This window comes from Cantharellus anzutake, assembly GCF_015039405.1.
Source record: "Cantharellus anzutake strain C23 chromosome Unknown EI90scaffold_2, whole genome shotgun sequence".
Classification (NCBI taxonomy): domain Eukaryota; kingdom Fungi; phylum Basidiomycota; class Agaricomycetes; order Cantharellales; family Hydnaceae; genus Cantharellus; species Cantharellus anzutake.
In genome coordinates, this window is record NW_024066952.1 from 1230320 (window position 1) to 1257332 (window position 27013).

A 27013-nucleotide genomic window follows, 5' to 3' on the forward strand; every position below is an offset into this window, starting at 1 on the left:
GACTCACGTAGATATTCACGTGCCACTCGCGTCACGGTCCGGTTTCTGGTCCCCGCGCGCTCGAGGTGTCAAAAAGCTGTAGGTGGGGACCAGGATTCCTGCACCATGGGCACAATGCGGTTTTGGTTTTCTGTTAAAAAGTCACTTTTTCCTGATACCCTTCCACCGTCTTTCGCATGGTGGGGTACTCTAGGTAGGTAGAGGTGGATAGACTGCAACAATAGCATGGGGGATTGGGTTACGCTACTTTCTTTAGGACCGGTGGGATAGCTAGTAACTGTTTAGCGCGCATTCCACATGCCAAACATTCTGCCGACATGGTCCTAGTCACCAAGAGGGAACTCACAACCTCCGCCATCGGAGAGGCCGACTGCTCTGAAAGTTGTGGTTGTCTCTTTGATCTTTGATACCAGAATTGCTCCCTACGTAGCTCGAACCTCACATTTCCTTGAGTGGGAAAGTCTTCTGGGAGTTCAGGTGAAGGAATCTACCTGTTTCCCCGTGGGACGTAGACCAGATCCACCATCCCTCAGGGCTAGGCCCTGATTGATGGACGCCGTTTGCGTCTCGCTGCTGCAAGGAGTCGCTTTGTTCCGTCCGAACCTGACGCTCCACGTTTTTTCTTCTCATATCAGATCTTTTCATTATTCTAGCTGCTCGATGCAGGAGACTGGGATCGCTCCCCCTCAGCAGCATGAGGAAATTCCGGGCCATTTTTCTGTGGAAAAAAAAGCTTAGTAGCATTCCTACCTCCACCGCTTCATCAGCGACTTTGCTGAGACTTTCCGGCATACCGTCCTGGTATCCAGTACTCTACGGGTGATGTGGCCATGTATGATTACCCCTACTACCCAAGAGGCTCTAAAACATGCGTGGAAGTAAAACCTGGGCGCGTGAGCAGGGGTTGGGTGAAACATCAATTCTTGAGATTGTTATTTATAGAGGTCGCCCCCAACCCATCAATGGGCGGCGCTTCTCTTTGATGGAAGAAATAATCACGAATGGAGGTGGTATTCTTGATTTTTTCAAGATGGGTGCCGGATGGGAAACCTGATCGCATTCTTTTGCGCCCAACCTTCAAAAAGCTCGTTCCCGGCCATAGTCTGTTCTGAGAGCTCTGTTCCGTACTTTCCCCGGCCCCCAACCAGTAGACGCACGTCCACTGAAGTGCCACCACTATGTCCACTGACGATGGCTCATTGAGGCCATCGAAGAGTCCTTCCTCGACGACAGTAGACCATGAGAAGAACGCAACCCATCTAAGCTGCGCAGAGGCTGCAAATAACCACCTGCCTATCGAGATTCCGTCAAACATTGATTTTAGTCACCCTTACCACCCAATTCATTGGCCTTTGTGGAAAAAATGGTCACTCGCGACCATTTATTGGTGAGTTGCGAGAACGAACGATTGTTTTCGTGGGCCGACCCTTTCCAGTGGACTTGAAGTCTTTGTGACCATTCGGTCTACAGACTATTTGTCTGTGTTGACTTTGGTTCAGGAGAAGTGGGGAGGGTCAATTCAGGTCGTGACCTTAGGACAAAGCATGTTCATTATCGGCGCTGGTTGCGGACCTAGTTAGTCAGATTTCCCTTTCTGTTACGCCTAAAGCTAAAGCAACGTCCAGTCATCTTAGGGCCATTATCCGATATTTGGGGCCGTAAATGGGTTTACGTGTGGTCCACGTATCTCTACGCATTAGTGAATATTGGAGCCGCGATCCGTACGTTCCTGATCCCAGGTTTATGTCCAACTGAATCTTATGACACCTAACAGCGACGAGTCTACCAATGCTCATCGTTTTCATGTTCTTGTCCGGTGCGACTGGGTCGGTAGCGGAATGTAATGTAGCTGGAACTATTGCGGATCTGTTTGGAGACGATGCAGGGGCTGGTCAGGCAATGGGTCGTGAGTGATCTTGATTTGTCCTTAATCCTGAATTGCCAATGTTCCTCGCCAGTCTTTGTCGCGTGTGCGTCCATCGGCCCCACTATCGGGAGTCCGGTAGGGGCATGGTTTGCTCAGGATCCAAAATTAGGACTGCCTTGGACAGGCTGGATCAACGTTATCATCGGCACCGCGTATGCTACAGGCATGGCTTTACTTCCTGAGTATGTCCTTAGTCCCTAAACAACTAGTTCACCCTTTGACTAAAAGTGCTTGCCGATACTATAACAGGACCCTTCCAAGTATCGTCATTCCAAGGACGGCAATGGCGGAAGATGGCTTGGAGTTGGAGTTGCCCAAAAGAAATGCTCTAGAATTCCTCACTTTCACCTTGACTATGGCCCTTAAAATCTTGCTTTATGAGCCTATAGTGCTTTCCCTGAGTCTCTTCAACGGTTCGTATGTTTCAGCGACATTCAAAAGCAACGGGCCAAGATCGTTCTGGCAGGGTTCATATACGGACTCGGTTATCTATTCCTTGAGAGTGTGATTTATGTCTTCGTTGATAACTATCGCCTGTCATGTGCGTTTCTTTGACTCCTTATCGGAGCGGGGGCTTGAACTAATGCTCATAACAGATATCGATGCTGATCTCACTTTTTTAAGTCTCGGAGCAGGGTCCGTCCTATGATTCTTCACCGGCCGCGATCTCGGCAATCTGACCAACCTATCCATAAGGGTGGTCATCATGCTCGTCTTCCTTGCACCTGTGCAAACCTGGCTGGTCCAGCGCGACCGCCGGAAGAATGGTGGAAAGACCCGTCCCGAGGCGCGTTTCTTGCTTTCTCTCGTGACGTGAGCGTCCCTCCGTTAATATTGCTGGACCATCACTGAATATTCTAGCGTGTGGGGCTTCCCTATTTCTATGTTCTGGTTCGCATGGACCTCTGCCCCCGGCTTGGGTCATACTTCCTATTGGAGTCCCATCTGTGCCGGAAGTTGGTATTCGGCTGCTCCCCTTAGGTTTCGTTGGCCTTCCGCTAACCATGATGGACCGTGTAGCTTTACTCGGGATTGTCAATCCGTTACTTTGGCTGGGGATTCTGAACTATGTTACAGGTGATATTTGATTGTATGCTGGCTACACCATAGGTGCTAAGACAAGTCACAGATTCGTACCCTAATCTGGCTGGCTCAGCTATCGCTGCTACCATCATCCCATCATTCGCTGTTGGCGCAGGGTGTGCCCATCTTGGAATTTATATGTTTGATCGCCTCAGTGCGCAAACGGCAATAAGCATCCTTGGGGCCGTCAGCATGGGTGTGGTCGTCCTCATTTATGTGTATGTACTACGGTCCCTATTGCCCACGCCTCTCGAAGCAGACCCTTATCTTGTTTTTCAGCATGTACTTCTTCGGCCCCGTTTTGAGGGCTCGCAGTAGATACGCTCGCAAGTTCTAACACCCATTTTGGTCTTACTCCTGAATCAAGCTTCCGAAACATTCAACCCCCCTACACGAACCGGAGGGCGGTGTTTTCCTTAAGGAAAAAACCACTGCCTCTTCTCCAGTCGACTAGGAGACAAAGTTTGGATGCATTTTTTCGTGCGAGACTGACCCAAAAGAGTCTTATCAGTTTGTTTCGCTATGAGGATATATGTTTACTTAAGAATGCAGACCCCCAAGCCGGTGCCAGGGGAGGAATGAGTTCTCAACGTGGGGTATCCCTCGCTTTAAATGCGCCTCAGCTCACGTTGTAGACACTCTCCTACTGCGGATCCCTGGGTGGTCTTTGGCTGCATGAGTATTACTCTGTCAGCTGTCACCGGCATAATGGGACCGTGTGACCAGTTGTGGAGGCGAACCCGGGTGTCATCAGTGAAGGTGATCAAGAGAAGCGATCGTTGATGGGCAAGATTCGGAGCAAAGTCCCTCGATGTGAGAGCCAGTACAGTAAAGCCGCACCCCGACCCCATAGGCCGGATCAACGATCCACAATCTTAATTATTCACTCCTACCTCATATGTGAGATGGTCGGCCGTGAACTGCTCACTAGAGCGTCCTCTCCAAGTCACCCATCGCTAGCCTGCTTGCCTGTACCCAACAACTTGAACCCTCTAGTACCACGGCAGCTATGGACATTGAGAGAAAGGCGACAAGGGACGACATTCCTTCTTCCAGATCGTCCAGTGCATTCCTGCGAGGCAACTTCAGTTCAGACCCATCCATCTCTTTTGAGGCCTTCTGAATGACAATCCATGGGAGAGTCCTGTAAATTCCAGTGATTTTATGGATCCGGTGAGACGGACAAATAATCAAATACACACTCAGGAAGAAATATGAGAAACGTGGCGAACGCCGTGCCGATAATGACGTTAATCCATCCAGTCCAAGGTAAACCTAATTTTGGATTCTGAACAATCCATGCCCCTATTGGACTCCCGAGGGAAGGGCCTATATTCGCCGCTGCGACAAAGACTGCCATAGATGAGCAGCGACCCAAACCGTTTCAGAAATGACAGGAACAGATCATGAGAAAAAAGTTCAACCCACGACCCATCGCTTGACCAGCCCCTGCACCATCCCCGAACAAGTCGGCAATCGTTCCGACGACGTTGCACATAGATACCGACCCAGACACACCCGAAAAGAGCATAAAAATGATGAGCATTGGCAAACCAGTAGCTATTTTCGCTCCTCGGAAATGAGTTTATCCTTCTACGACGCTTGCGGACTTACGAATTGCTGTTCCGATACTGATCAACGCATAGAGGTAGGTAGAGTATACGCATACCCATTTACGACCCCATATATCTGACAAGGGCCCTAGGACGACTAAATGTAATGTGAATCATTCGCGCGATGCTCAAGCGTCGAGGTGGTGGCGACTTACTGGGTCCGCAGCCCGAACCAACAATAAACATGCTCTGACCCAGCGTTATAGCTTGAAGCGATCCTCCCCATTTCTCCTGAATTGAGGGCAAGACAGACAAGTAATCCGTAGATCGAATGGTGACAAAAACTTGAAGTGTGCTAAGAAGCGGTAGACGTTGTGGCGAAGACAATGCCAATATCGCAGCAGCTCACCAGTAAACGGTTACAATGTACCATCTCTTCCATGCAGGCCAATGGATGGGGTGACATGGATGATTGAAGCTGACGGCGTCGGATATCCCGTTAGGTAGTCTGTTCCTGCCGTCACCTTTACATTGACTATGGCGCTCAAGATCCTGGTGTTCGAGCCTATCGTGCTCTTTCTGAGTCTCTTTAATGGTGGGTACATATGGGAAACTCGAAGGAAGCGATCTTGGATACTCGTTAATCGGCGAAGTGATTCAGGCTTTATATACGGGCTTGGATTCTTGTTTCTTGAAAGCGTGACGAAAGTCTTCGTTATCAATTACGGATTGTCGTGTATGTGTTGTTTATTCCATACCGAGGTAGGGCTCTGTAGGTTCACCCCTTATTCGCAGTCACCGGCGGTGATCTGACCTTCTTAGGTCTCGGCGTTGGGTCAGTCGGTGTAACTTATTTCGTGGTCGTAGCCTTATTGATGACTATTCCATTTCCGTCAGAGTGGTAATCATGTTCATCTTCCTCATACCCTTGCAAACATGGCTCGTGAAGCGCGACCGCGTGAAGAACGGTGGCAGGATTCGCCCAGAGTCCCGTTTCTTACTTTCCCTATTCTTGTATGTGGCGTCTTCAATTACTCTTGCCTTGATCGAGGTCACCAAGTAACACGCAAGCCCACCGTGCTAGGGTTTGGGGATTCCCGATCTCAATCTTCTGGTTTGCTTGGACGTCTGCGCCCCACTTGGGTCATACCACATATTGGAGTCCCGTTTGCGCTGGGAGTGAGTATTCTTCATATCCCTTCGTTGCAATCTTCAGACCGTGCTGTGCATCATGTAGCCATGCTAGGTGCAATCGCACCCCTAGTTTTTTTAGGAATTCTAAATTACGTCGCCGGTGAGTCTCCTGGGTTAGCTTTGATGGTTCTGATGCTTAGGAATGTTGAAGATTCATACCCTAACTTGGCCGGGTCAGCCATCGCAGCTTCCCTCATCCCTTCATTCGTTGCTGGTGCTGCTTGCGCGCATCTTGGGATATGGATGTTTCAGCGCCTAACCACCCAAGTGGTGGTAAGCATCCTTGGAGGTGTTAGTGTGGGTGCAGTCATCTTGATTTACACGTAAGTTCTTTTCTTTTCCTTTTCTTTAGCTTCTCTTTGCGCGGATGCTCAGATAATATATTATTTTGAATACACACAGTGTGTATTTCTTCGGGCCAGCGCTGAGGGCACGCAGCCGATATGCTCGCAAGTTCTAGTTCTAGTGTTTCATGACGTGATGACCATCAATTGTGTGATCTGAGAGATGTCCCAGAACAAATTTTAATTGTATCCCGCATGTGCATAACATTCGTGGTTCTCCCATCCACAGGCCTCGTCCAACTCTGTCTTGTTAGGATTATTATCGTCTGCTTTCATTCATTTCTCTCATATCCGCGCGGCTCATGATCAATCGCATGTCTGTTACGTCTATTTTTTTGGGGAAAGTGCGATTCGGAAGGAGGTATCCTTGGCACTGCTTGGCATGACATCACAGGCACGTCACAGAGTTATGTCTGCATAGCTTGTTAGTTTTCCCTCAAACACACTTCGCGGCTTTCTCCACAAAACATTCATCGTCTAACTTGTTAGAATGAGGAAGTGGTAGCGTCCGAAATACATCACGACAAAAGTAAGTGCAATCGAAATGACTGGTGGGTCCGTGATAGGAGTCAAGAATTAAAAAGGGAAAGGAATGAAACCGTTGTTACTAATGTCATCAGCAAGCATTATCCAACCTGAGTTCAAGCGGGGGAGCAATTGCCTTCGGGTACGCAGACAGGTGAATGTTAGGTCATCCCACGAAAAGAGTGACTTACTATAGAAGTGACCATAGGTTTGCGTATTTGCGTTAACGGAGAGCGACAGGGTCTGTTGGCGATGTGCGATAGGGCTCACACCGTCTGCGTCCAGATTAACGGCCCCTAATCGAATCAACAGGACATCAGAGAAATCCCTAAGGTTGGTCAAAAGCAGCCTACGAACATTTGTAATGACCGTTCTTCTGGCTTCCATAGTAGAACCACACCCAGCCGCCCAGCGTGACCGGGAAGTTGACATTACCTTGAGCTGTGCAGGTTTGAAGGTCCACATCCACATCAACGTTGGCTGGGCCGTCGCAGGTGACAGTGTCCTGTGCCGTCGAGCGAGCATCATTCGTGTTCTGAGTAGTGGAACCCTTCGTGTTGGTGAGGGAGACGGAAACAGTTTCTGGTGGGTTCGGATTATTGATTTAGGGCGAACACTGTGAAATCAGAAAGCCGCCTACCGGAGATTGAGTAAGAAAACTGTGCTGTTTCTGGAATTCCGACCGTGACCCCAGCAGTGAATTCGGTTGCGCTGCCGATGGTAGTAGAACCTAGGATGGAGGCATAAATGGCGGCATCAATAGGTGCTGGCACATTTCAACTCACTCTCAACTGTGGTCGAGGCGCTGACAGAGGACCCTTGGTAGATGCTTACTTGTGCGGCATTGGTACCTTTAGCCTAGGAGGTTCATGTTCCAACAATGAATGGCTGTAACAAAGCTGGATGTGGAAAGGCTTACGGCGAATCCAGTGAATCTGACGCTTGAGGTCGAGCACGTAGGGTCCGAGTTCCAGGTTGCCGTAAACGTCATTGGACTGGGGTAGCATGCTTGCGCTGGGTTACCAGGGTACTGTTTCAAGTTAACAAGCGGGTCCAGCGGTACGTATGTATACACATACTTCAGGGGGATTCACTGTTATAGTGTCCCAACCTGCACCCCAGGTGTTCGTCGCATAGGTCTAGCGTAAATAAATCGGTATGACTCATCAAGGACGAAATTCATGTTTGGAAACACATACCTTGGCATCCTGGAGAGCATCCCCCATCGCGTTGAGCTGATCCATGGTGATGCTCTGGCATAAAGACTGCTGACGGATGTGGGGTGAGCCGCCATGAGTAGAGTTGTACGCTGCTTTGGCATCTTCCCCATTTATATGGGTTGGGCCATCAGGCCACCTCCGCAGGGCAGGAAACGCGTGAGCAGAAAGGACGAAGGCTGGGGCAATGGAAAGGAGCAGAGAAACGGCAACCATGATTAAAGGATCGGCTTCTGGTGAGGGAAGATGAAGACTGAGGCGGGTTTGCTGAGAGCTTAGGGCCTTGGCTCTCCTTTCCCATCTTATACCACCACCTTATGCATTGTAACAGAACCGCTGTAGCTGCGTGAGACATGCAAGGCAATGCGCATGCTAATCTCCCTTACAATGGCAAACTGTCACCATGGGAGCTGATGGCCGGGCGCTTTAGCTCAAAATCTGAATTTAATGATCCACCCGACACTAAAGCACAGCACCATGAGATCCGAGAGCGCAATATGAACGCTTATTCCTTTCAACTCCAATAGAGGCAGGTCATCTGCCTATCGTTCCTTGACAGGTGTCAAGAGTGGTTGCCCCGGCGAAACTCGAAACTGAGCCCCTGGGCCCATCATATACTCTACTCCCCCCTATGCCTCCGAAGTTTTGCACGTTCACGCACTTTATTAGAGATGCACACAGCACCTCTGTATTCAGAGCATGCGCAATCTCTCGGCTCCAGCAACTTGGGTTGCTGTGGCAAACTCGGCACATTTCTCAATGCGCTCCCAGGGACGAAACTTAGCTGGCCCTCCCTACAATGATGGTCTCTTTGCCCCGTCTCCGTGGAGGCAGGAGTCAAAAAGTTGCAACCATCATTTTCGTTGGCGGCGCACTATGCACATAGCCGTACAGTGCGATGCCAGTGACTGCTGCCCGCTTCAATGGAACATGCGCAACTGGTTTCGATGATGGCCGTGGCGCATGACACATTTGGCTGAATGTTTCACCACCGCATGGGCTATGTCAACTTCATGTCAACGTTCTGCTTTGGGCTCTTAGGCGCCCCTCTTCAACGGTCCCGATTGGAAGGATTGTGAATGGCCTGAGTAAGCTTGGTGGTCGTGTGTTGCCTTCTCCCTCATAGTCTGCTGACGCAACAAGGTTGTGAAGGTAGCTGTGCGAAAGCGACCAATTGACTGCACATGCATCATGTGCCTGACAGCTCAGCTAAGCACTTCGGAATACAAGTCGTATAGGCCTCAGGTTCATCACGTAGCTGTGTGTTGGTTACTAATCGCTTCCCGTGCCAAGTGCTGACACCACCAGGCAAACTAAAATTGTATTCATCATTGTTTGCCAAGTGAACTACTTGCGGCTGTGTAAGTTTCGGATCGAGCGTTCAACATCTTCCTTCCTGCCGCGTCTAAGAAACGTTCTGCTAAAGGAATTTTCTTGGTCATATTGTGATCTTTCTTCACGCGCCCGGCCCGGCGACCGCGGTTCCTGGCTGACTGTGACGGTAGCTACTGTGACGCCCATCCACTGTGACTGAGAGTCAGTTTCTCGTACATAGCCCCTTTTATGCCGTGCAAGCTGTAGACTAAGACAACCATCAGGTAGTATTTAAAGGCAAGGGGGGTGACGAATCCATCATCGGACTCCGTGCACCGCACGCACATCCACGGCGCCTTTGGTCCCTATCTGCTTACGAATGCAGTTTATTTCATCTTTTTGTTCCGCTTCCAGTTCTCCATTCACGTACTCTTGCATCATAACAGCCCTGTGTTGACTCGAGTCGCCGTCCTGCACTTTGGAATTCCTACTGTTTGTTCTCTAGCTCAATTCGCCATTTGATACTTTCACCTTGGTTCTTTTCGGAGTATAACCCCTCTTTCCCAATAATTTAAAAGCTAGCAAGGGTGCAAGGGGATTAGTGTCTAAAAGTCGTTTAGATGCCGGCGGCAAATTGTAAAGCCCACACTTAGAATGGAAGACTTTCAGAGACAACATTAACTTCTAACACTCGGTTCGCACCAAACGGGACATGTGGGGACTACATGTCAGATGTTACTTAATGTTACGCACGAATGCGTGAAGGTTATAAAACTCCAAGTCCCAAGGGTAGATGTGTGAGATGTGTAAAAAGACTGGCACGGGTCATAATTATCCGAAGTGTCCAGCACACAGGTTGGCCAGAAGGCAGACTCTATAAAATATAACTGGAGCTATAGCACGGCTCAGAAAGTGATTATGAGTACGAGGGAAGTCGCTAAGGTATTACGCCGGCAAGTCGGCAATCGACACACCATCCTAAATCAGCCGGTGATGATCCTGGCCTTACAATTCGAATTACAAAGAATAAATACAGCGTTACGCTCCGCCGCAAAGAGGTGTGTGTAGATTCCCATCCTCAGTGAAGAAATTGAGGGCAACTGATGGATCTCGGTGCAATTGCACAGTTGCAAGTGCAAAGAAAACTCGATATGTAGAATTACGCATTAGCGACAAGTCACGAGTGTAAGACGAAAATAAATGGGGTAGGAATTTTGCGATACCGAACTTGTTGGCAATACTGTCGAGGGATTTGGGCGCGCATCATTGGAAGGGCAGTACTATAGCTGGGAAAAAAGGGAAAGGGAAATTTGTAGACGTGTACTGAGGCACTATGATTACCGATCGATCGTAAAAAAGTGCGCATTTGCTGTTATGCAACTGTTATTTCTGGATATCAGCGTGGACTTGCACTGTTATTCCCGATTTGAAATCCCCATGGGGTAGGTGCTCCCCAAGCGCAGATACGTCTAGGATGTATACGGAAAATGTTAGATTGCAAACAGGATCAGCAGTACTGCGGGAGGGGATGTTTGGAGTCGGGTTTCTCCGGGGTCTACTGCACGTGAGCAGGTCTGGATCAGCTTGCCAGAAAAAGTAAGGCTGTTTGAAGATTGATCACCGGACTCCTTGCTCCTAAAACGAGTATTGTTAATACAAATTCGTGTGGTCACGCAGATTGGAAAAAATAACAACAAACCAAACTCCGAAGACAAGGAAAGAGGGCAAACAAGGGGCCAACAGGCTTGAGGCGAGCCCCTAGTACATGTTCCGTGCTGCGGAGGTGAAAAGAGGAGGCAGGGGGCGGTCGTTGCTTGGGGATTGAATTAGTCGTTGTGCCGTTCCTCAATTGAGTCTTTCCTAACTTGGGATGAGGCAAATAGATCACGACACCAGAAATCTAATTCAGTTAGCAGTTGCCCCGTTCTTGGAATAATATAATAATCATTTGCTCATAATAAAGTATCCTGGTGGTGGAAGCTCAACTAACTGCTTTGGGGGTTGCTCTCAAATTTTTTTTGTCGACGTCCTTCCCAACAGTCTTGAATCCCACCAGAAGTGAGCCCAACGATAATCGATTCAACTAACAAAGACGTTGTTCAAGGCGGCGATGGAAGACACAACCACAGCGAATCCCCTCGATGCATTATCCGACGCTGCATGCTCCTTGCTTAGAGCTGAACCACCTGCAACCTCCCCATTCCACTCCTTACTCGCCAATCTATCACCAGTACGACCATCGACATTGGTGCGACCACCTGCAATATGACATTGGATTTATCCTCCCTATCTGAAATCGCTTCTTCGCTGCCTCGTCAACCTGTCCCTACCCCCACTTCCGGGAACGACTCCACTACTGTTTCAAATGGTGTTTCCAGTGTCGGAACGACTACGAGCCCTGCTTCTGGGCCGGGTACGAACACGAAACCCCGTCGATTGAGTAGTGCTGGTCAAGCGAGACGTAGGCTCAGCGATGCCACCACTGCCGTTGTCACTCAAGCAGTTGTCTCCCGAGTCACTGGAGGCAATGGGACATGTCCTGGTAGCACCGGGTAGGTTCTCTCTTCTTCCCCGTGTTCTCTCCCAACATTTGGGTGCTTAAATGCTTATCGTTCAGCCTTCTGAATGCTAATTATACCAATGCCCCATTATATCCTACTACCACCAGCCCCGATCGTAACTCAGGCCTCAGTGCTGCTGTTATCTTAGCTACCACTGCCACTGGGCCTTCTGCTTCCTCTCACACAACCACCCCAACTCCGAAATCCAATGTGCCTAGCAACCTAGCACGTTCAATGCCTACTCCCCCAAACATCAATGATAGCAATCATGCCAATCTTCAGCACTTAGGTTCAAATGTAACTTTGCTTGTGCCAGCGCCCGCGGTACACCATCAGAAGAAGAAAGGTCAGGTGTTCAAGTGCGAGATTTGTTCCAAGGTGTATAGACATCCTAGTTGGTGAGTTGTTTATACTTGCAGTTCATTTTCTTTGCCCTTGGAGACCCCTTGTATTATTCGTGCGTACTCTTGGGAATTATTTGGATCGCCGTTCCTCCGGGAGAAGGGAACACATCCAACCCCCATTTATTTTTGTTCATTTATGGTTCATGCTGCTGGACGAGAGTTGCCTGACGTTTCTTTCGTTCCTGATATGTTGCATGCTGCCCTTTTGGCGATACCGACACCGACATACGACGTTGGGATGAAACATGAAGCTTGGTAAAGCATCGTTGGGAGCATAGTTCCTACTGGCGTGAGGCATCCAAGTTCTCCCTTTCCAAGCATCAACAGGTTCAACTTCTCGAGGTACAGTCCGCTCGACGACGACAGCGACGAAGATACTAATGAAATCAATTGTGATTATCCCTGATGTGAACGGTAATTGTACATTACCGTAACAGGCAGCAGCAATTCTCTCGCACATAACCCCGCCTTCCATCCCTTCCTCGTCGAGCGACAGTGGATTATCCTCCAAATCGGATAATACCACCAGTACAGGTACCAGCAGTAGTGTCAGTAGCGCAACTTCTACTGCTGCCACCACTGCTGCGCTTGCCACGGCAGAATCGTTAGGATTAACGGAAGAAGAAGCTCAGAGGATGTCTTCTTCATTGGGTACCTCTCTACCTGAGGATAGATCTTTATGGCCTTATTTTGTCTCTGGAGGAGCGTTACCCCTGCCACGTTCGGTTCCGTATAGGTCTTATGAGAATGGGTACACGGGTGTTAGCTCGAGTGCTAATGGTAGGAGGAGGGGGAGTTCAGTCAGCGCGGGAAGTGAAAGTGTTGTCGTCGATGTTGAGGGTGATGAGTTTGGAGATGAGGAAGGCGAGAGTGAGAGTGTTGTTCTCATTGAGGAAGCTGAAGAGGAAGGTGAGGGTGAAATGAGTGATGGCGAGGTCGTTAAGGAGGAAGGCGAAGACAGCGGGTATGGGAGCGGGAGTGGGAGTGGTAAGAACGAGAAGAGTGGCTCGAAGGCTCAATTGACTGTTCCCGTTGCGGAGGAACCAGTTGGGATGATGACCAGAGCCAGATCGAAGAGTACTTCGTCTTCTTCTCAGCTACAAGCGCGTTCGCATGGTCACGCGAGGTCGACTTCTGTTGGTAGCAACAGCGGGGTCGGGAAAGCAGTACCCAGCACCAGGTATTCGTTGAGACATGCTCATGCCTCGTCGTATGGTGCTAGGAAGCATATGAGGTCGAGTTCTCATTCACAGTCTTCGAATAGTGGAAATCACGGACATAGCTATGGACACGAACCCAGTCGATCTTTGCCATCGAGCAATATATTTCCCGATTCTACCTCTCCGAAGACTGCTGGTACCTCCCCAACTCGTAATCCATCTGCCACTCGTCCCCTCCCTTTGGTCTCACATACTTCAACACCCTCCGATCTCGTTGCTGTTCCAACTTCAGCCTCTGTGACTTCTAGTACTACCATTTCCACGGTGAGGTCTCAATATCCGCACAATTATTCTCATCCTATTACGGTTCCTTCCATTATGCCCAAACTTTCCCAAGCCTTTGCGATCATTTCGTCTTCAGCCACTCCACCTTCCTTGTCGACCGTTGCGAGTAGAGCAGGAGGACTAGCGTCTCCTATAAGTATACCTTCCTCCGCTATACGCGGAGTTGGAGGTGGAAGGTATAATATTGGTGATATGATGGAGGTTGAAGAGGAGGTTGTGGAATGCGGAGGCGAAAAGGGGAATCGGGAGGACGATGAAGAGACGGTTGATGGGGAGCTGGATCTTGACGTTGATGTGGAGGGAGAAGGTGAAAATGAGGATGGTGTGAGGTGGGATGAAGGGATGGATATGGACATGGACATGGATGTTTAATCGGATTCTTCTTGGGGTGGGGTCGTGGTCGCCCCGTGTGCTGGCTTCTTCTCTCCAGCTCAATCCCTGGTGATCTTCGCCCTGGATTCTTTCCTTTGGCTAGCTCGGATCGTTCTCCCCTTGTTGTTGTCGGCTTCTGGATCTACTTGCTCCGCATCCTTCTCGCCGTCTGGATATGGCGTGATAGTCTGGATGCATGGATGGATGAATCCCCTAATTCTTTCCTCATGTTGGTGCGTTGGCTCCAAGTTTCCTTTTCTTGACCAATATGTGTTGCGGCGCGTTTCAATTGCGGGGAATGCATATCGTTTGTTTGTTTTCGCCTGCACCTCGCAAACCCTCTTCTATGGATTTGGATATCGGTTCTATCGGATGATGGTTATCTTATTTTCGTCCATTGACTCAACCCGAGGATTTCATCCAACTTCCTTTCATCCTCGGGTCCCTCGTTTCTCGGTCCCCGCCCTTCACTCCTTTCAATCGTCAACCATTTTTGCATTAATAATTCATTTGCTTGGGGCAATTTCCGCGTTTCGTTTTTGCCCTCTGCATTCAATCCTGGTGTTTCTTCTTTTTGTATTTGTTTGTTCATTTTTTTGTTTGAAATGGACCGCGTTTCGTGCGCTGTTATTTTCTTGTCTTGCGTCTTCAGTACCGCACCGGCATTGTTCCACACTAATCCAAGCCCTTTCCCTTCATTTTTGTACTTTTATTTTTTTCTTTCTTTTCTTCCCCTATGCAGCGTGTCTCGATCTCAATATGCTCTCTCCCACCGGATTCTGTTATTGTTCCACTTGTTGCTCTTACACCAAACAGCGTGTTGTACCATGGTCCTTACCAACCAATCTGCCATTCCTCCAATATTCACATTCCCTCCTTTCATTGTCTGCCTCTATCTTCCCCTCTCCCCTTCCTTTCCTCCCACCCTCAGCAAACAAGCTAGGGCTGACGCAACACCCAGGATACACGGTGCGGCTTGATCGACCTTGAATTCCGGTTGGTCGTCCCTGGCTGGTAGCTCTTTTCTCCCCCTCTCTTACTCGCTTTGAGCCTGGCGTATAGTATTGATTGATCCCCGTTCGGTACCGGTGTGCCACGCGCCATGCATGACCGTGTATGAGTGGGCAGCACCTTCTGCCTTCGCTTCACGGAGCGTCATGCGGGATCTTGGTGTTGTTGCTTATGTACCCGCGCGCAGTACTGCATTGCGTAACCACCCTCACCATGTAGTTGTGTGTGTGATTTTTTTGTTTTGTTCCATCCTCTCTGTCTGTCTGTCCTTACCCCCACCTCCGCTGGGTGCTTTTGCGTTGTACACTATGTGAGAACAAGTTGAACAAAGTTTCTTCAAAGTTCACAAGCACAGCGCTCTCAGGTTGAGGATTCATTAGGATCCGCGGAGATCCATGGGATGAAGCTAGACTATGTATTCTGGAAGGCGAACCCCATCACTCGTGTCAAGTCAGCACGAAAGCTGTGTATGCATCATCATGGATTGATCGGAATAAGCATGAGCGCTAGCGTTCGGTCCAACCCTCCGTTGCCGTATTGAATCCTGACCACGTACCAGCCTCTAATAGGCCCGAGCCACAAAGTGAAAGTATACAAAAACGAGATCGGTCTAAACTCCATACTCACGAACATGTTGCTGACGTACTAGGATTAATCGACCGATCCAAGTGTCTGGACATACAGCCTCATTCTGATCCGGGCGATGATCCTGGAAGGGCGGTATATACGCAGTTGGATCGTCTCCACGAGAACAGAACCGTAACGATAAGGACAAAGTTCAAGCGAAAGATATGCGTGCACTAAACAACTGAACGATATCGGTCATTTCGGTGTCTACCGCGGCGAGCTGCTAGGAAGGGACAGAATTGTATCTGAGAACAGTTCTTGCGTGCATCCGCGCATGATGCGATTTGGGGCAATGATGCAGCAGTGTTTACGCTGTCAGTGAGTTTCCTCGACGCGGCCCGGGTGCAACAATTGGAAGCTGGAATTTCGGAAAACTTGGCCTGAACCCCAAGATGGCATCATCATAAGTGGCCGGCCGAACTGCCCCGCAGCCGCACTGAAGAGGGTTTGCTGCCGCAGAGCATAGCGATTAGGAAGATATTGTTGGAATTTGAAAGGGGCAGGAGAAGCTCTGCGACTTATGCCTGTTCCTACATTGTGTTCTACGTATGTACCCAAGTGCTGCACTTCTGAATGTGGAAAGGGATTGATCATTCAGATATAGCAAAAGTCCTTCAGGGGACATTTGTCGACAAGGAGCTAGCGTACTTTGGGAGCACTGCACTAAGAAGGTATCTACTTTAGAGGTTGCTGGTTTCAGCCTATATAGTACCAGCTGGGATAGACAGGCGACCAGCCGCTATTGGACTATCGATCGATTGTGTCAAGGCCAGTTGAATCTGAGGCACGGCCCGTTGAAACAGAAACACGTGTTTTGTAATACAACTGTACAGTTGTAACTGACGCCAAAGCGCGTAGCAAGCTCAAATCTTGCAGTTCTCCTCAAGCGTATCTATGTGACATTATACGCAGGATAATATTTGGCCCCGAAATTCTTTTTCGGCTTGTCGTCGTCGTAACGAAGTGGGCTCTGATCGCATGTTGTGCACAAACACCGAAACTTTTGCTGCGGCGTCCGTATTGACGGTCTCCGCGTGGGACGTTGAACACACACGTGTCGTCCGGATGCCCGACAACCATGTAAATGCAGGTTACTCTCAGAGTGGCAATCTTGCCCAGGAGCGGAAGACACAACCGTGACCCGATTGGCTTTCATTCTCTGTTTGACATCCGGGTTACTTCGCCTTTGTTCTCATTTTGTCAAATGCCACGAGGCAACAATGACTTGGACATAGGACTATGCAGCTGCACGAGTGTGCTTACCTTCTCTTCGTATCGGATTCGATAAACTGTATCGTTTCGCACGGTCGTTGTCAAGGGTTGCGTCTCAACTGGCTGTCCCATAAGCGCTTATGACGGTTCGTTTGTTGACCGTCTTCCATTGAGTTTCATCACCTGGCCTAGTTTTTGCAACTATTTGAGAAACCCCCGATTTCGGACAACGCGCAGCAGTACATTGATTGATATGTGTCGCGTCAGCAACAATTCTTTGTAACCATTTCATTAATGCGATCGCATTCGGTGGAAGAAGTGTCCGCGGCTCGTATGTCGAAGAGCAACCATTATTTTTCTTTCTTTCTCGCTGGCAGAACGGGAACACCCATCAGATCCATTTGTATATCTTCATTTGGTCAACCCACCCTGCGAAAAGAAGTGCCTGCACCAATACAGTACTATATTGAAAGATTGCTCGATTGAAGGGTCATGAATCGGTGGCTTCTCCTTCAAGTGCACTCTGCTTTTCTGCCTGGAGATCATTCCCCACACCATGGGTCATCTTTCTTTGACAATAACCCAATTTTGGGTGCCCTTCGGCTTGGCATTCTCTGAGGTATGTACGTCAAACCGTTGCAATCAAAAATTGAAACCCTCACCTCCACCACCAGGGCTGAGGAGATGGGCACTCTTGAGATTCTCGAGCTGTCCATCGAATTTGCAACCTCGTCAGGGCGCCAACTTCTGATCGGGTTCCTTTTTGGGCGAGTTCCATTGTGATGGGCTGGGGTCGGTTGTCAAGCCGAAACCCCTTCACACAGGCAATTTCAAGGCAATATGCGAATCAATTGGCCAGGCCCGGTTTAGGTTGTGCGTGGCTTTTCTGGCAAAGAATCCATCGAGCTAAGTACTGGTAATAGCTATAACAGAAAGAGATCGTAATCATACAGTCGCCGGTATATATATCTTGCCTCAGAGTACCCATCAGCTTCATCACCATTCCCTCTGCTAACTTTCCCCTTCCCCCGAATCCGCAATAAATCCGCAAGCATCTCTCTTATACGTGCACTGCGACGACAATGGCGAGCCTTGCTTCGTCTACACCCTTCGAATCCATCTTGTCCATACCTGGTCCAGTCCCATTGATTATTGACAATAAACCAGTAACCACTTCCAATACGTACACCGTTCTTAGCCCCAATGATCCTGAAAATCCGCCACTACATGATGTGTATGCTGCGAATTTGACACAAGTCAACCTCGCAATCGAAAGTGCCCAGAAAGCCTTCGGCAGTGAGTGTCATTTCTTCACTATTTTTGTCGATTTCTCCCCCTACCACGATTTCGGACAGGCGCTCGCCAGTGCTGGCAGTGCCGGGGCGGCATTGAATTCAATGTACCATTGCACACCCTCAGGGAGGTGGTTCTGTACTTGCCCATATATGGGTATTCACTTCGTACTCGTACTGCTTCTTTGCTCACGCGATCTCCACGTTTTCCGGGGGCGCTCGAGTGCTCAATGCGGGCGGGCGCCGTTTATTGATCTTTGACCATTTAAATTTAAATGGATTACTGACTTCTTTCTTATCGCATGGCGTGTTTCCTGCATCCACTGCACTTAATCCGATGCTTCTGCCGCTTGTGTCGTCAATTGGCGCTTCGGACGGAGTATAGCATGGCGCAAGACAACTTTCCTGCAGCGACGGGAGCTCTTGATTAAGGCTGCTGATATCTTGAAACGAAGAAGCGAGGAGTTTACCGCGCTGACCATGAGCGAAACGACGAATAGTTTTGGCTTGGCTGCGTTCGAAACATGGAGTGCGGTTACACAGTGAGTGATTTGCTCCGTCCTTGAACGCGCCCGAATGCATGCTCACGTTGTTCCTTTCCTTCGCTGCCGGATCTTTCGTTTTAAAATTAGGCTTGACGAAGTGGCGGCTAATATTGCGACGGCAATGACGACCGTTCAGCCTCCCGCTCTCGATAACCCCTTCCAACAAGCATATGTCTCACGACATCCATTCGGTGTCGTCCTTTCTGTCGTCCCGTGGAATGGCCCCATAGCACTTTCCGTCCGTGCCGTCATTAATCCTATTGCGGCTGGGAACACCGTCATTCTTAAGACAAGCGAGTACTCTCCGAAGAGCAATATGATAATTGTAGACTGTCTGAGAGAGGCCGGTATCCCTGACGGTGTTGTGAATGTCGTTCACGTCAATCGCGAAGACGGATGGGGGATTCTGGAGAGTATGATCAAGCATCCTGCCATTCGGTTCGTTTGTCTCACCCGTTTTTGGGAATCCTGTGAAAATTTCCAAATTGACATCAATGTCTTGACAGAAAAGTCAACTTTACAGGTTCGGATGCTACGGCGACACACATTGCTCAGATATGTGGGAAATGGCTCAAACCCGTCATGCTCGAATTGGGAGGAAATGCCACTCAGATCGTTCTGGAGGATGCGGACGTTGAGCATGCGGCGAAGTGTGCCGCCTTTGGGAAATTCTTACATTCGGGACAGGTCTGCATGAGCACCAATAACGTTCTAGGTTCGTTTTTGTTTTCATCTTCAAATGCTGACCACACCAGATTCACGGACCATGCGTTCGCTTAGTGCACGAAAGCATCGCTGATGTTTTCAGTGACGCAGTGAAACGGGAGCTTGTGAATGTTGTTGCTGGCCATGCGGTCGGCCCCAATCAGCTCCGAGGGCTTTTCAATCCTGCGTCTGTTCGTCGCGTGCAGCAGCTCGTCGAGCAGGCGAGGAATGCTGGCGCAAAGGTGATTATTAGCGAAGGTGCAAGGCCTCGGACATAAACGGGTCGAGGAGGCAAGGGGAGGAAGAGAAATGGGAGGGGAGGGGCAAGGCGCGGAATGGAAAGAGAAGATCGATGCAGAGTCTGTTTCTGCGGAGGCCGCACCCGACGTTGCTCCTAAAAGTTCCGAAGGGTCAAAAGTGGCCAAGGGTACTGAAGCAGAGGCTGTCGCTGTGGGAGCCGTTCCTGAAGTTGCTGCCAGGGGCAACAGTGAGTCTAAAGTCAGGGCTGACGGAGCTTCGCCTGTCGGCCTGTCAACGCAACCGATAACGAAGTTAGTCAAAACGGCCATTCCGTTGGGGAAAGTCACAAATGTTATGCAACCTGTCGTACTGGATCATGTTACGCCAAATATGGGTATGTACACTTCTTTATGACATGCGCTGATTTTTTTTTTTCATATCACCTTGTTGTGATCCTGTCGTAGATATCTTCCGTACGGAAATCTTCGGTCCCGCATTGGGGATTTCTCGTTTCAAGACGGTCGAAGAGGCCATCACTGTCGCCAATGAAAGCGAGTATGGTCTTGCTGCTGCTGTCCATGGGAAGGATGTCGCACGTGCAATGCAAGTCGCTTCTCAGATCGATTGCGGGAATGTGAGTGTGAATTCACACACCCTTGATGGCAGTCCTGTGAGTGTTCCTTGGTGATGTGATGAATTTGTTTCATAGCTAATCTTCGGTGATACCTTTCCTTTGACTAGCGACTTCCATATGGTGGATGGAAGAAATCTGGATTTGGCGTTTTCAATGGGCTCCAGGGTATTCAAGAGTTTACCCAGATCAAGGTAGGTCTCCTTAAATTTCCCTTGTTATCCCCCTTTTGGTTCCTGACGAAAATTTTACTTTATTCACACCTTTTAGGTGACCGTTGTGTCACCGATCGGCTATGCTCAATCGCTATCCGGTTGAATATCCTAACCTTCAAAACCTCGTTTTGTTCGTTGCCGCCGCTCCACCGATGGAACGAATCTTCGGCAGATTTTCCTAGCCTTTATGCCAGCTCTTGGAGTACCCTGCACTCTTTCTTTCATGCACGCATTGTCCTGAGTATGAGGCAACTGTACTTTGTACGATATCTAGTTATGGATCGATGGTAGTTTTGGATTCCCGGCTATATCGCTGGAGCAAATATAAAGTTCAGATATCGTAGGCTGCGTTACATATAGTGAGAAGATACAGCTTGCCCGTATCATGAGAGCCAGTAATTTGGAGGTGGCAGCCCCGCCCAGCTTATTATTCGGACCCTAACTCGGACCGTCCGCACGGCTTGATTAGAATACGGGAGAGCACAGATTAGACATAGTCTTCCAATCCTCATGACACCAAACCTAGAAAGCTTGGAGGGGATAATACAGCAGGATCTCACTTGTGCCATTCATGAAGCAGTACCATTCGTCCCCGCCCAACACATAGTTCCTCCCAAGGTTTTCCCATCGAGGAGAGATGAACATTCTGCTTGAATGGGTCATCGATAAATAGGGTCACAGCAGTAATACAGCCGGCTTGAACCCTCGATGTTTTTGCGACCTCTAGCTTCGCGAGGCGTCGCAGGACGCATTACGGTATATCTGAATCCTGATCAACATTGCATGTACAGGGAAGGAATTCCCCGCCAATGTGGCGCTCCATCCCCTCTTTTCACCACCCGCTCATATGTTCTCCCTAGCAATGGAGCGTCTAGGAATTGCTTCTACTTTAGTAGAGGTTGGGATCCTGCCTAGGGCCCGGGATTGTCGTCTTGCTGTCCTGTCAAAGCTTGTGTCCACACAATGTTTCGCCGTGACACTGTACATACTGCTGCGCAGTGAGATAACAAAAATAGCCTAGTAGACCCGTTTGCTCAAACTCCACAGGGGGGAAGTTGTTGGCAAGCGCGCACGTCGTTATCGTTGCTCCCGGACACATTGGGCCTCCAGCAAGCGTACAGGATCAGTTTCTCGGTGCAGTTCCCTCACTAACAGCGTTGCCAGAATCCATTTGTATTTATCAGCCCACCTCAGGGATAATGTTCGCGTTGCCACTCTTCATGCTTGCAAACAGCAGTGAGCCCGGGGCAGTTCCAACTGAATAGTTAACGCCTAATATAATACTCCAGTGGCCAACAGAGTGCCACATGCACAGTGGTGATGCCAGTACGATGTCAGAGGGTTGTTCGATGATTAACACCATCCGACCTTCAGGAGTCTCCTCTGATGCTATGCTACTAGTCTTGGTTTGGATTTGCGCAGGTGCTTTGGCGATTCAGCATTACAATGGATCGCCGATCGTTGCACTGAGCAGTACTCCAGTTGTACGTACCTCATTAATGTCAGCGGGTCTCCCCACGTACCCACCGAATTCTCAAGGCGGGCCAATCATTTACTGCTCGTTGAATTATGTAGCTGTTGAAGTTCAGCCGTCCCCAAGTCCAGTTCTGTATATTTCCCCTCGAACACCTTAATATGGTATTCCCCGAGGCTGCGAAACGTTCAGACATATACCTAAATGCTAACCTGTTGGACCAAAGGTCCGCTTAACGCAGATAATCGACCTCGAAACGTCTACTCTCATCTGGTCCGACACCAGCCCAATGCTGGAGAGAGCTCAAAGACCATGCACAAGCATAAGAGAATTTCACACAGTCAATGAGCTGTGGCACAGAATACAGTGTCTTAGTGGGCTGTGAGCCCAGAAGCGGCTTTCTGGAAAAGCTCGATTGAACAGCTGGCGTTGGCCACTAAGTTGTTCAAGATGGAAAGGGTGGTGGACTGTCCAATTTCAGTCCAGAGCCCGCGCGCGACGCTTGGGGAGGTATACTAATTCTGTCATTACTCTCGTCCTCACAATGAGAAGACGTCATCTCCCACTTTTGCACCATTTGCATTCTAAGCCACCTGGGTTTGTGCCATGGACCAGTGTGTTCGTGCCTTGGATCCAAGCGACGGTGTAGTGCACTTGTTAACTTTCTTCCAGCCGACCTGAAGACGAGGCTTGGATGTAATAAGTTCCATGTGGCAGAGTTGATTTCGCGCGTTTGGACTGGGATCATCTATTTTTAGAGACCGGTCCCCCGAGATTGATGATGATGAATTCATTTTTAAGTCACAATATCTCAGACGTTTTAACGATATGCCATACTACTATCACTTGGGCCAAAAGTCTTTGTCAAGGGATAGGATCCCATACCAAAGTAGAGGAGGTTGATCGCCCGGAATAAGGACAATAAATCCGGACAACTCCGCTACAATAAAGGACTGATTGCGGTCACATGCACAACGGGCATTTGTCTCTCTCGAGGTTGGCAACTCCCTTCTTCCATTTGTCCTAAACTTTGTATGATCCTTAAGAAAGTCAGCGTATTTGGGGAGTTTCCTTACGATGTAGGCAGTATACTGGCAGCCTCGACTTACAGTGGACTCGGATGGTAACCACGATGTGACTAGTGACTCATTGACTGATGCGTGCTTGGGCTCATTAGATGTCCTTCCGGCCTTAGCGGTAATGGAATCCTTCCATAGACTGCGCAAGTCCTAGTTTAGCAGCGTAAGTGCTGCCAAAAGTCGAAGAGTCGACGAGCGATGTGGCCTATCTCAACCGCTGCGATCGGTCCAGATTGCGATACGTGCCTACTTTTCTTGGACAAGGCAATAAATACTCGCATTCACAATCGTCTCTCGGACTTCTCCCTCAGTCGACGTTGTTAAAGGCGAAATTTCTTGATTAGTTTGAAGCCTTGACTCTCCCTGTTGACTTGCATCTAGCGCATATCGTTAGTTACGATTACAATACAATACGGGTCGGGCTGAGCAGACATCGTTGGTGTCACAATGAGAAATCAACCATGTTGGGTCAATCACGTTCTGGCGTACACTATAGGTACCCTCTCATTGCAGTTGGGGAGTTTGGGCTGCATGAGTGTTACTCTTGCGAGGTTTTGGTTCTCTCACTCGCGAAATGGGAGCGTGCGACCGGTTGTGGAGTATCACGGAGAGAAGCAATCGCTGATGCGGGATCACATCATCAGTAGAATGCCCTGATGCAACAAATGAGAGCAAGTACTGTGCAGTAAACCCGCGCCCCATTTCCGCAGGATCAACAAGTCCACCTGATATTCCATAGAGAGCCTTGATTCTTCGCTCTCATTACGTAGATAAGACGGCCAGTGGTGAACTACATGTCCATCAGAGTATTCTCTCTGAGTCGCTCATCCTAGCTTGTCTGTACTCAGCAACCCGAGACTTCCAAGGCGTCTGCAAGCATCTATGGATATTGTGAAGAGGGCGACAAGGGACAACCCCCCTCCCAGGACAGGAGATACTGACGGGCGCACAACTCCTGAGGGAAGTGTGGAGGATGCGAAGACTGGCCTACCTATTGGGATATCCGATGCCTTCACCTTCAACCATCCATACCACCCTATCCATTGGCCTACATGGAAGAGATGGTGTATTTCAATCGTTTATTGGTAAGGTGTTGCGCTGTTGACATTGTCTCCATCACAGCTTGATCGCCTCTTAGCACACTTCAAGTTTTCGTCACTATTCGATCTACGAATTACTTGTCAGTCTTGCCCTTGATTCAGGAGAAATGGGGAGGATCGCTTCAAGTCATAACTCTGGGCCAGAGCATGTTTATTGTTGGTGCAGGTTGTGGACCTAGTGAGTCATCGCCATATTTGACACCTCAGCATTGCGCAAACGATCCACATTACATTTAGTTTTCCTAGGCCCCCTATCGGATATATGGGGCCGGAAATGGGTGTATGTCTGCTTTACCTACCTCTATGCATTGGTAAGTGTGGGGACAGCAATACGTACGTATGCATTCTTCCACAGTGTTGGGAACAACTCATTTCCGAGGGTCATTAATAGCCAATGGTCTACCGATGCTCATCATTTTTATGTTCTTGTCGGGCGTTACCGGGTCGGTAGCTATGTGTAACGTTGCCGGAACGATCGCCGACTTGTTCGGGGATGATGCGGGAGCTGGTCAACCAATGGGTCGTGAGTCAGAAGAGTTTCTCACGATCTGTCTTCGTCACGTTGGAGTTCTAAAATGGTTTCCCATCCGTGGTAGTTTTTGTCGTGTCGGCAAATATAGGCCCTTCCCTCGGGAGTCCGATAGGGGCGTGGATTGCTCAAAATCCAAAATTAGGTTTGCCTTGGACTGGATGGATTAACGTTATTATCGGCGGGGTGTTTGCCACGTTTCTTATATTTCTTCCCGAGTGTGTATTTGACTGTTTATCCATCATATCAGGTGCTTACGCCTATTGATCCCTACAGGACCCTTCCAAGAATTGCCATTCAGAAGGCGTTAAAAGAGAAGGATGGTGTAGAATTAAAGTTGCCTCAGAGGAATGCACTTGAGGATCTCACCTTCACATTGACTATGACGTTCAAGATCCTGATATTTGAGCCTATCGTCCTGTCTCTAAGTCTCTTTGACGGTGCGTACATGTGGGAAACTCAAAGCAAGCGTTCTCTTGATTGACGGGCTGGTTTCAGGCTTTATATATGGTCTTGGATTCTTGTTTCTTGAAAGCGTGACAAAAATCTTTGTTACCAACTATAGATTATCATGTACGTGTCGCCGATCAGGTAGTGTGGTTCTAAAGGCTCACCCCCTCTGGCAGTTACTAGCGCCGATCTTACCTTCTTAGGTTTCGGAACTGGGTCAGTTGATGCAACTTATTTCGTGGCCACGCCCTTATTGATGACTCTTTCGTTTTTCTTCAGAGTGGTGATCATGTTCATCTTCCTCTTACCTTTGCAAACATGGCTCGTGAAGCGCGATCGCGAGAATAATGGTGGTAAGATTTGTCCGGAAGCTCGTTTTTTACTTTCCCTATTCTTGTGTGTGGCCTTTTCAATCACTCCGGGGCCATCAAATAATGCTCCACTATACTAGGGTATGGGGTCTTCCAATCTCACTCTTCTGGTGCGCTTGGACATCTGCACCTCACTTGGGTCATACTACCTACTGGAGCCCCATTTGCGCCGGGAGTGAGTATCCCTCAAATTCCTTCTTTGTAAATTACTTTAATGCTCCGTACTGTAGCAATGCTAGGCACAGTCATTCCCCTAGTTTGGCTGGGAATTCTGAATTACGTTGCCGGTTGGCTTTCCGTTTCAATCCATACACCTCGATGGTTCTGATGCTCAGGACTGTTGAAGATTCATACCCTAATTTGGCCGGATCGGCCATCGCAGCTTCCCTCGTCCCTGCATTCGCTGTTGGTGCTGCTTGCGCGCATCTCGGTATATGGATTTTCCAGCGTCTAACTGTCCAAGAGGCGATAAGTATCCTTGGGGGTGTTAGTCTGGGTGTTGTTATCTTGATTTATACGTGGGTTTCTTTCTGCTGGACTTTCTCCCGCGCTTGGGCCCCAATTTGAGTGCTAATATCTTAATTATATATAGCGTGTATTTTTTTGGGCCGACCTTGAGGACATACAGTCGATACGCTCGGAAGTTCTAGTGTTTCACAACGTAGTGGAAATTAGCCATAGATCGGAGGGCTGTCTAGGCAACTGCTCAAGTAAGGTAAGATAAGAAGGCAAATAAAAATAAAAATAAAGCAAAACCGACATCAACAAGGAACCCATCGGTCTTACGTCTCACCCATCTATATTCTTTTCTCGGTGATTGTTGTCGTCTGTTTCCAGCCTTTCTCATGCTTTATGCGTGCTAGTACCGTCTACAGCTCACAAATGCAAGTCTGTTACATCTGTTTCAGGGAAAAGTGCGATTCGGAGGGGAGTGCCGTCCCGAGCGCTCCTAGGTATGCTATTGCATGAGATGTCCAGTATATGGAGCCAACGTTGTTGTCACGACAGGCGATGTTCGATAGGGCTCACGTCGTCTGCATCCAGATTAACCGAATCAACAGGACATTGATCAATCGTTCAGGTTGGTCAAAAGCAGCCTAGGAACATTTGTAATGACCGTTCCTCTGGGGTCCGTAGTAGAACCACTGCATTGCTTTGAGACGAGCAGGGTTTGAAGGTCCACGTCCACTTTGACATTGGCTGGACTGTCGCAAGTGATAGTGTCCTATACTATAGAGGGAACATCGTTCATAGTGGACTCCTCCGTCTTGGTAAGGAAGACAAACAGTTTCTAGTGAATTGGAATTAGTTTTAGAAAGCCGCCTACTCGAGACTGATTAGGGACTGGGGGTATAAATAGTGACGTCAATGGTGCTGGCACATTCTCAACTATGGTCAAGGCGCTGACAGGGGAACATTGATGCTTTCGGCCTAAGAAATCCATGTGCCGACAATAAATTGCTGTAATAAAGAAAAGCTTATAATATATCGGACTGGGTAACATGCTTGCGCTGGGTACTCTTTCAGGTCAAC

General features: G+C 48.9%; 9 protein-coding genes across 9 annotated transcripts; 5 read left to right on the forward strand and 4 right to left on the reverse strand.

Moving 5' to 3' along the window:
* Positions 1-15: 15 nt before the first annotated feature.
* On the reverse strand, positions 16-714 carry EI90DRAFT_3011394 (uncharacterized protein; the record flags this gene model as incomplete). Its single annotated transcript, XM_039056465.1, has 4 exons — positions 16-98; positions 146-212; positions 347-447; positions 492-714. 4 exons carry the CDS (start codon positions 712-714, stop codon positions 16-18), a joined length of 474 nt encoding a protein of 157 aa, XP_038923423.1.
* A 334-nt stretch (positions 715-1048) lies between these two features.
* EI90DRAFT_814860 (putative vitamin B6 transporter) lies at positions 1049-3570 on the forward strand. The gene is made up of 13 exons (XM_039068087.1): positions 1049-1387; positions 1436-1575; positions 1626-1721; positions 1775-1906; positions 1959-2109; positions 2177-2340; positions 2394-2468; positions 2524-2563; positions 2624-2740; positions 2789-2883; positions 2939-3004; positions 3057-3228; positions 3290-3570. Exons 1-13 carry the CDS (start codon positions 1179-1181, stop codon positions 3345-3347), a joined length of 1515 nt encoding a protein of 504 aa, XP_038923424.1. The 5' UTR covers positions 1049-1178; the 3' UTR covers positions 3348-3570.
* Positions 3571-4059: 489 nt separating this feature from the next.
* On the reverse strand, positions 4060-4570 carry EI90DRAFT_3030932 (uncharacterized protein). Its single transcript, XM_039058269.1, has 2 exons — positions 4439-4570; positions 4060-4363 (listed from the first exon to the last, which is right to left on the reverse strand). The coding sequence occupies exons 1-2, from the start codon at positions 4554-4556 to the stop codon at positions 4173-4175; spliced, it is 309 nt and encodes a 102-aa protein (XP_038923425.1). The 5' UTR covers positions 4557-4570; the 3' UTR covers positions 4060-4172.
* A 311-nt stretch (positions 4571-4881) lies between these two features.
* EI90DRAFT_815150 (uncharacterized protein) lies at positions 4882-6530 on the forward strand. Its single transcript, XM_039068088.1, has 8 exons — positions 4882-5158; positions 5225-5299; positions 5359-5398; positions 5461-5577; positions 5648-5742; positions 5801-5857; positions 5909-6080; positions 6160-6530. Exons 1-8 carry the CDS (start codon positions 5101-5103, stop codon positions 6215-6217), a joined length of 672 nt encoding a protein of 223 aa, XP_038923426.1. The 5' UTR covers positions 4882-5100; the 3' UTR covers positions 6218-6530.
* Positions 6531-6578: 48 nt separating this feature from the next.
* EI90DRAFT_3030938 (uncharacterized protein) lies at positions 6579-8322 on the reverse strand. The gene is made up of 7 exons (XM_039058270.1): positions 7826-8322; positions 7706-7765; positions 7546-7656; positions 7412-7484; positions 7267-7356; positions 6984-7208; positions 6579-6922 (listed from the first exon to the last, which is right to left on the reverse strand). The coding sequence occupies exons 1-7, from the start codon at positions 8057-8059 to the stop codon at positions 6678-6680; spliced, it is 1038 nt and encodes a 345-aa protein (XP_038923427.1). The 5' UTR covers positions 8060-8322; the 3' UTR covers positions 6579-6677.
* Positions 8323-11632: 3310 nt separating this feature from the next.
* Positions 11633-12462, reverse strand: EI90DRAFT_3030944 (uncharacterized protein). Its single transcript, XM_039058271.1, has 2 exons — positions 12374-12462; positions 11633-12116 (listed from the first exon to the last, which is right to left on the reverse strand). The coding sequence occupies exons 1-2, from the start codon at positions 12441-12443 to the stop codon at positions 12010-12012; spliced, it is 177 nt and encodes a 58-aa protein (XP_038923428.1). The 5' UTR covers positions 12444-12462; the 3' UTR covers positions 11633-12009.
* Positions 12463-17931: 5469 nt separating this feature from the next.
* Positions 17932-20580, forward strand: EI90DRAFT_3143505 (aldehyde dehydrogenase; the record flags this gene model as incomplete). The annotated part of the gene is made up of 9 exons (XM_039065030.1): positions 17932-18145; positions 18527-18683; positions 18774-19124; positions 19193-19401; positions 19467-19649; positions 19975-20025; positions 20096-20301; positions 20373-20456; positions 20533-20580. The coding sequence occupies 9 exons, from the start codon at positions 17932-17934 to the stop codon at positions 20578-20580; spliced, it is 1503 nt and encodes a 500-aa protein (XP_038923429.1).
* Positions 20581-21151: 571 nt separating this feature from the next.
* EI90DRAFT_3030958 (uncharacterized protein) lies at positions 21152-22221 on the forward strand. The gene has a single exon (XM_039058272.1). It carries the CDS (start codon positions 21785-21787, stop codon positions 22109-22111), a length of 327 nt encoding a protein of 108 aa, XP_038923430.1. The 5' UTR covers positions 21152-21784; the 3' UTR covers positions 22112-22221.
* Positions 22222-23912: 1691 nt separating this feature from the next.
* EI90DRAFT_2903293 (putative vitamin B6 transporter) lies at positions 23913-26130 on the forward strand (the record flags this gene model as incomplete). Its single annotated transcript, XM_039054135.1, has 13 exons — positions 23913-24115; positions 24169-24308; positions 24368-24463; positions 24522-24653; positions 24727-24877; positions 24936-25099; positions 25158-25232; positions 25286-25325; positions 25389-25505; positions 25561-25655; positions 25711-25767; positions 25827-25998; positions 26073-26130. 13 exons carry the CDS (start codon positions 23913-23915, stop codon positions 26128-26130), a joined length of 1500 nt encoding a protein of 499 aa, XP_038923431.1.
* Between the last annotated feature and the right edge of the window lie 883 nt (positions 26131-27013).

Excerpts from the sequence above, each read along its gene's own strand:
- EI90DRAFT_814860 (XM_039068087.1), top strand. The coding sequence starts at position 1,179 with ATGTCCACTGACGATGGCTCATTGAGGCCATCGAAGAGTCCTTCCTCG. Across the intron at positions 1,388-1,435 it reads TCACTCGCGACCATTTATTG|TGGACTTGAAGTCTTTGTGA; the intron begins GTGAGTTGCGAG and ends GACCCTTTCCAG. Across the intron at positions 3,229-3,289 it reads GTGGTCGTCCTCATTTATGT|CATGTACTTCTTCGGCCCCG; the intron begins GTATGTACTACG and ends CTTGTTTTTCAG.
- EI90DRAFT_3030932 (XM_039058269.1), bottom strand. The coding sequence starts at position 4,556 with ATGCTCATCATTTTTATGCTCTTTTCGGGTGTGTCTGGGTCGGTATCT. Across the intron at positions 4,364-4,438 it reads GGCTGGTCAAGCGATGGGTC|TCTTTGTCGCAGCGGCGAAT; the intron begins GTGGGTTGAACT and ends CATCTATGGCAG.
- EI90DRAFT_815150 (XM_039068088.1), top strand. The coding sequence starts at position 5,101 with ATGGCGCTCAAGATCCTGGTGTTCGAGCCTATCGTGCTCTTTCTGAGT. Across the intron at positions 5,578-5,647 it reads TTCTTACTTTCCCTATTCTT|GGTTTGGGGATTCCCGATCT; the intron begins GTATGTGGCGTC and ends CCACCGTGCTAG. Across the intron at positions 6,081-6,159 it reads GCAGTCATCTTGATTTACAC|TGTGTATTTCTTCGGGCCAG; the intron begins GTAAGTTCTTTT and ends GAATACACACAG.
- EI90DRAFT_3030938 (XM_039058270.1), bottom strand. The coding sequence starts at position 8,059 with ATGGTTGCCGTTTCTCTGCTCCTTTCCATTGCCCCAGCCTTCGTCCTT. Across the intron at positions 7,485-7,545 it reads TCAGATTCACTGGATTCGCC|GCTAAAGGTACCAATGCCGC; the intron begins GTAAGCCTTTCC and ends TGAACCTCCTAG. Across the intron at positions 7,357-7,411 it reads CGCCTCGACCACAGTTGAGA|GTTCTACTACCATCGGCAGC; the intron begins GTGAGTTGAAAT and ends CCTCCATCCTAG.
- EI90DRAFT_3030944 (XM_039058271.1), bottom strand. The coding sequence starts at position 12,443 with ATGCTTGGAAAGGGAGAACTTGGATGCCTCACGCCAGTAGGAACTATG. Across the intron at positions 12,117-12,373 it reads CCCAACGATGCTTTACCAAG|CAACTAGGATGTCTATACAC; the intron begins CTTCATGTTTCA and ends TAAACAACTCAC.
- EI90DRAFT_3030958 (XM_039058272.1), top strand. The coding sequence starts at position 21,785 with ATGCACAGTGGTGATGCCAGTACGATGTCAGAGGGTTGTTCGATGATT.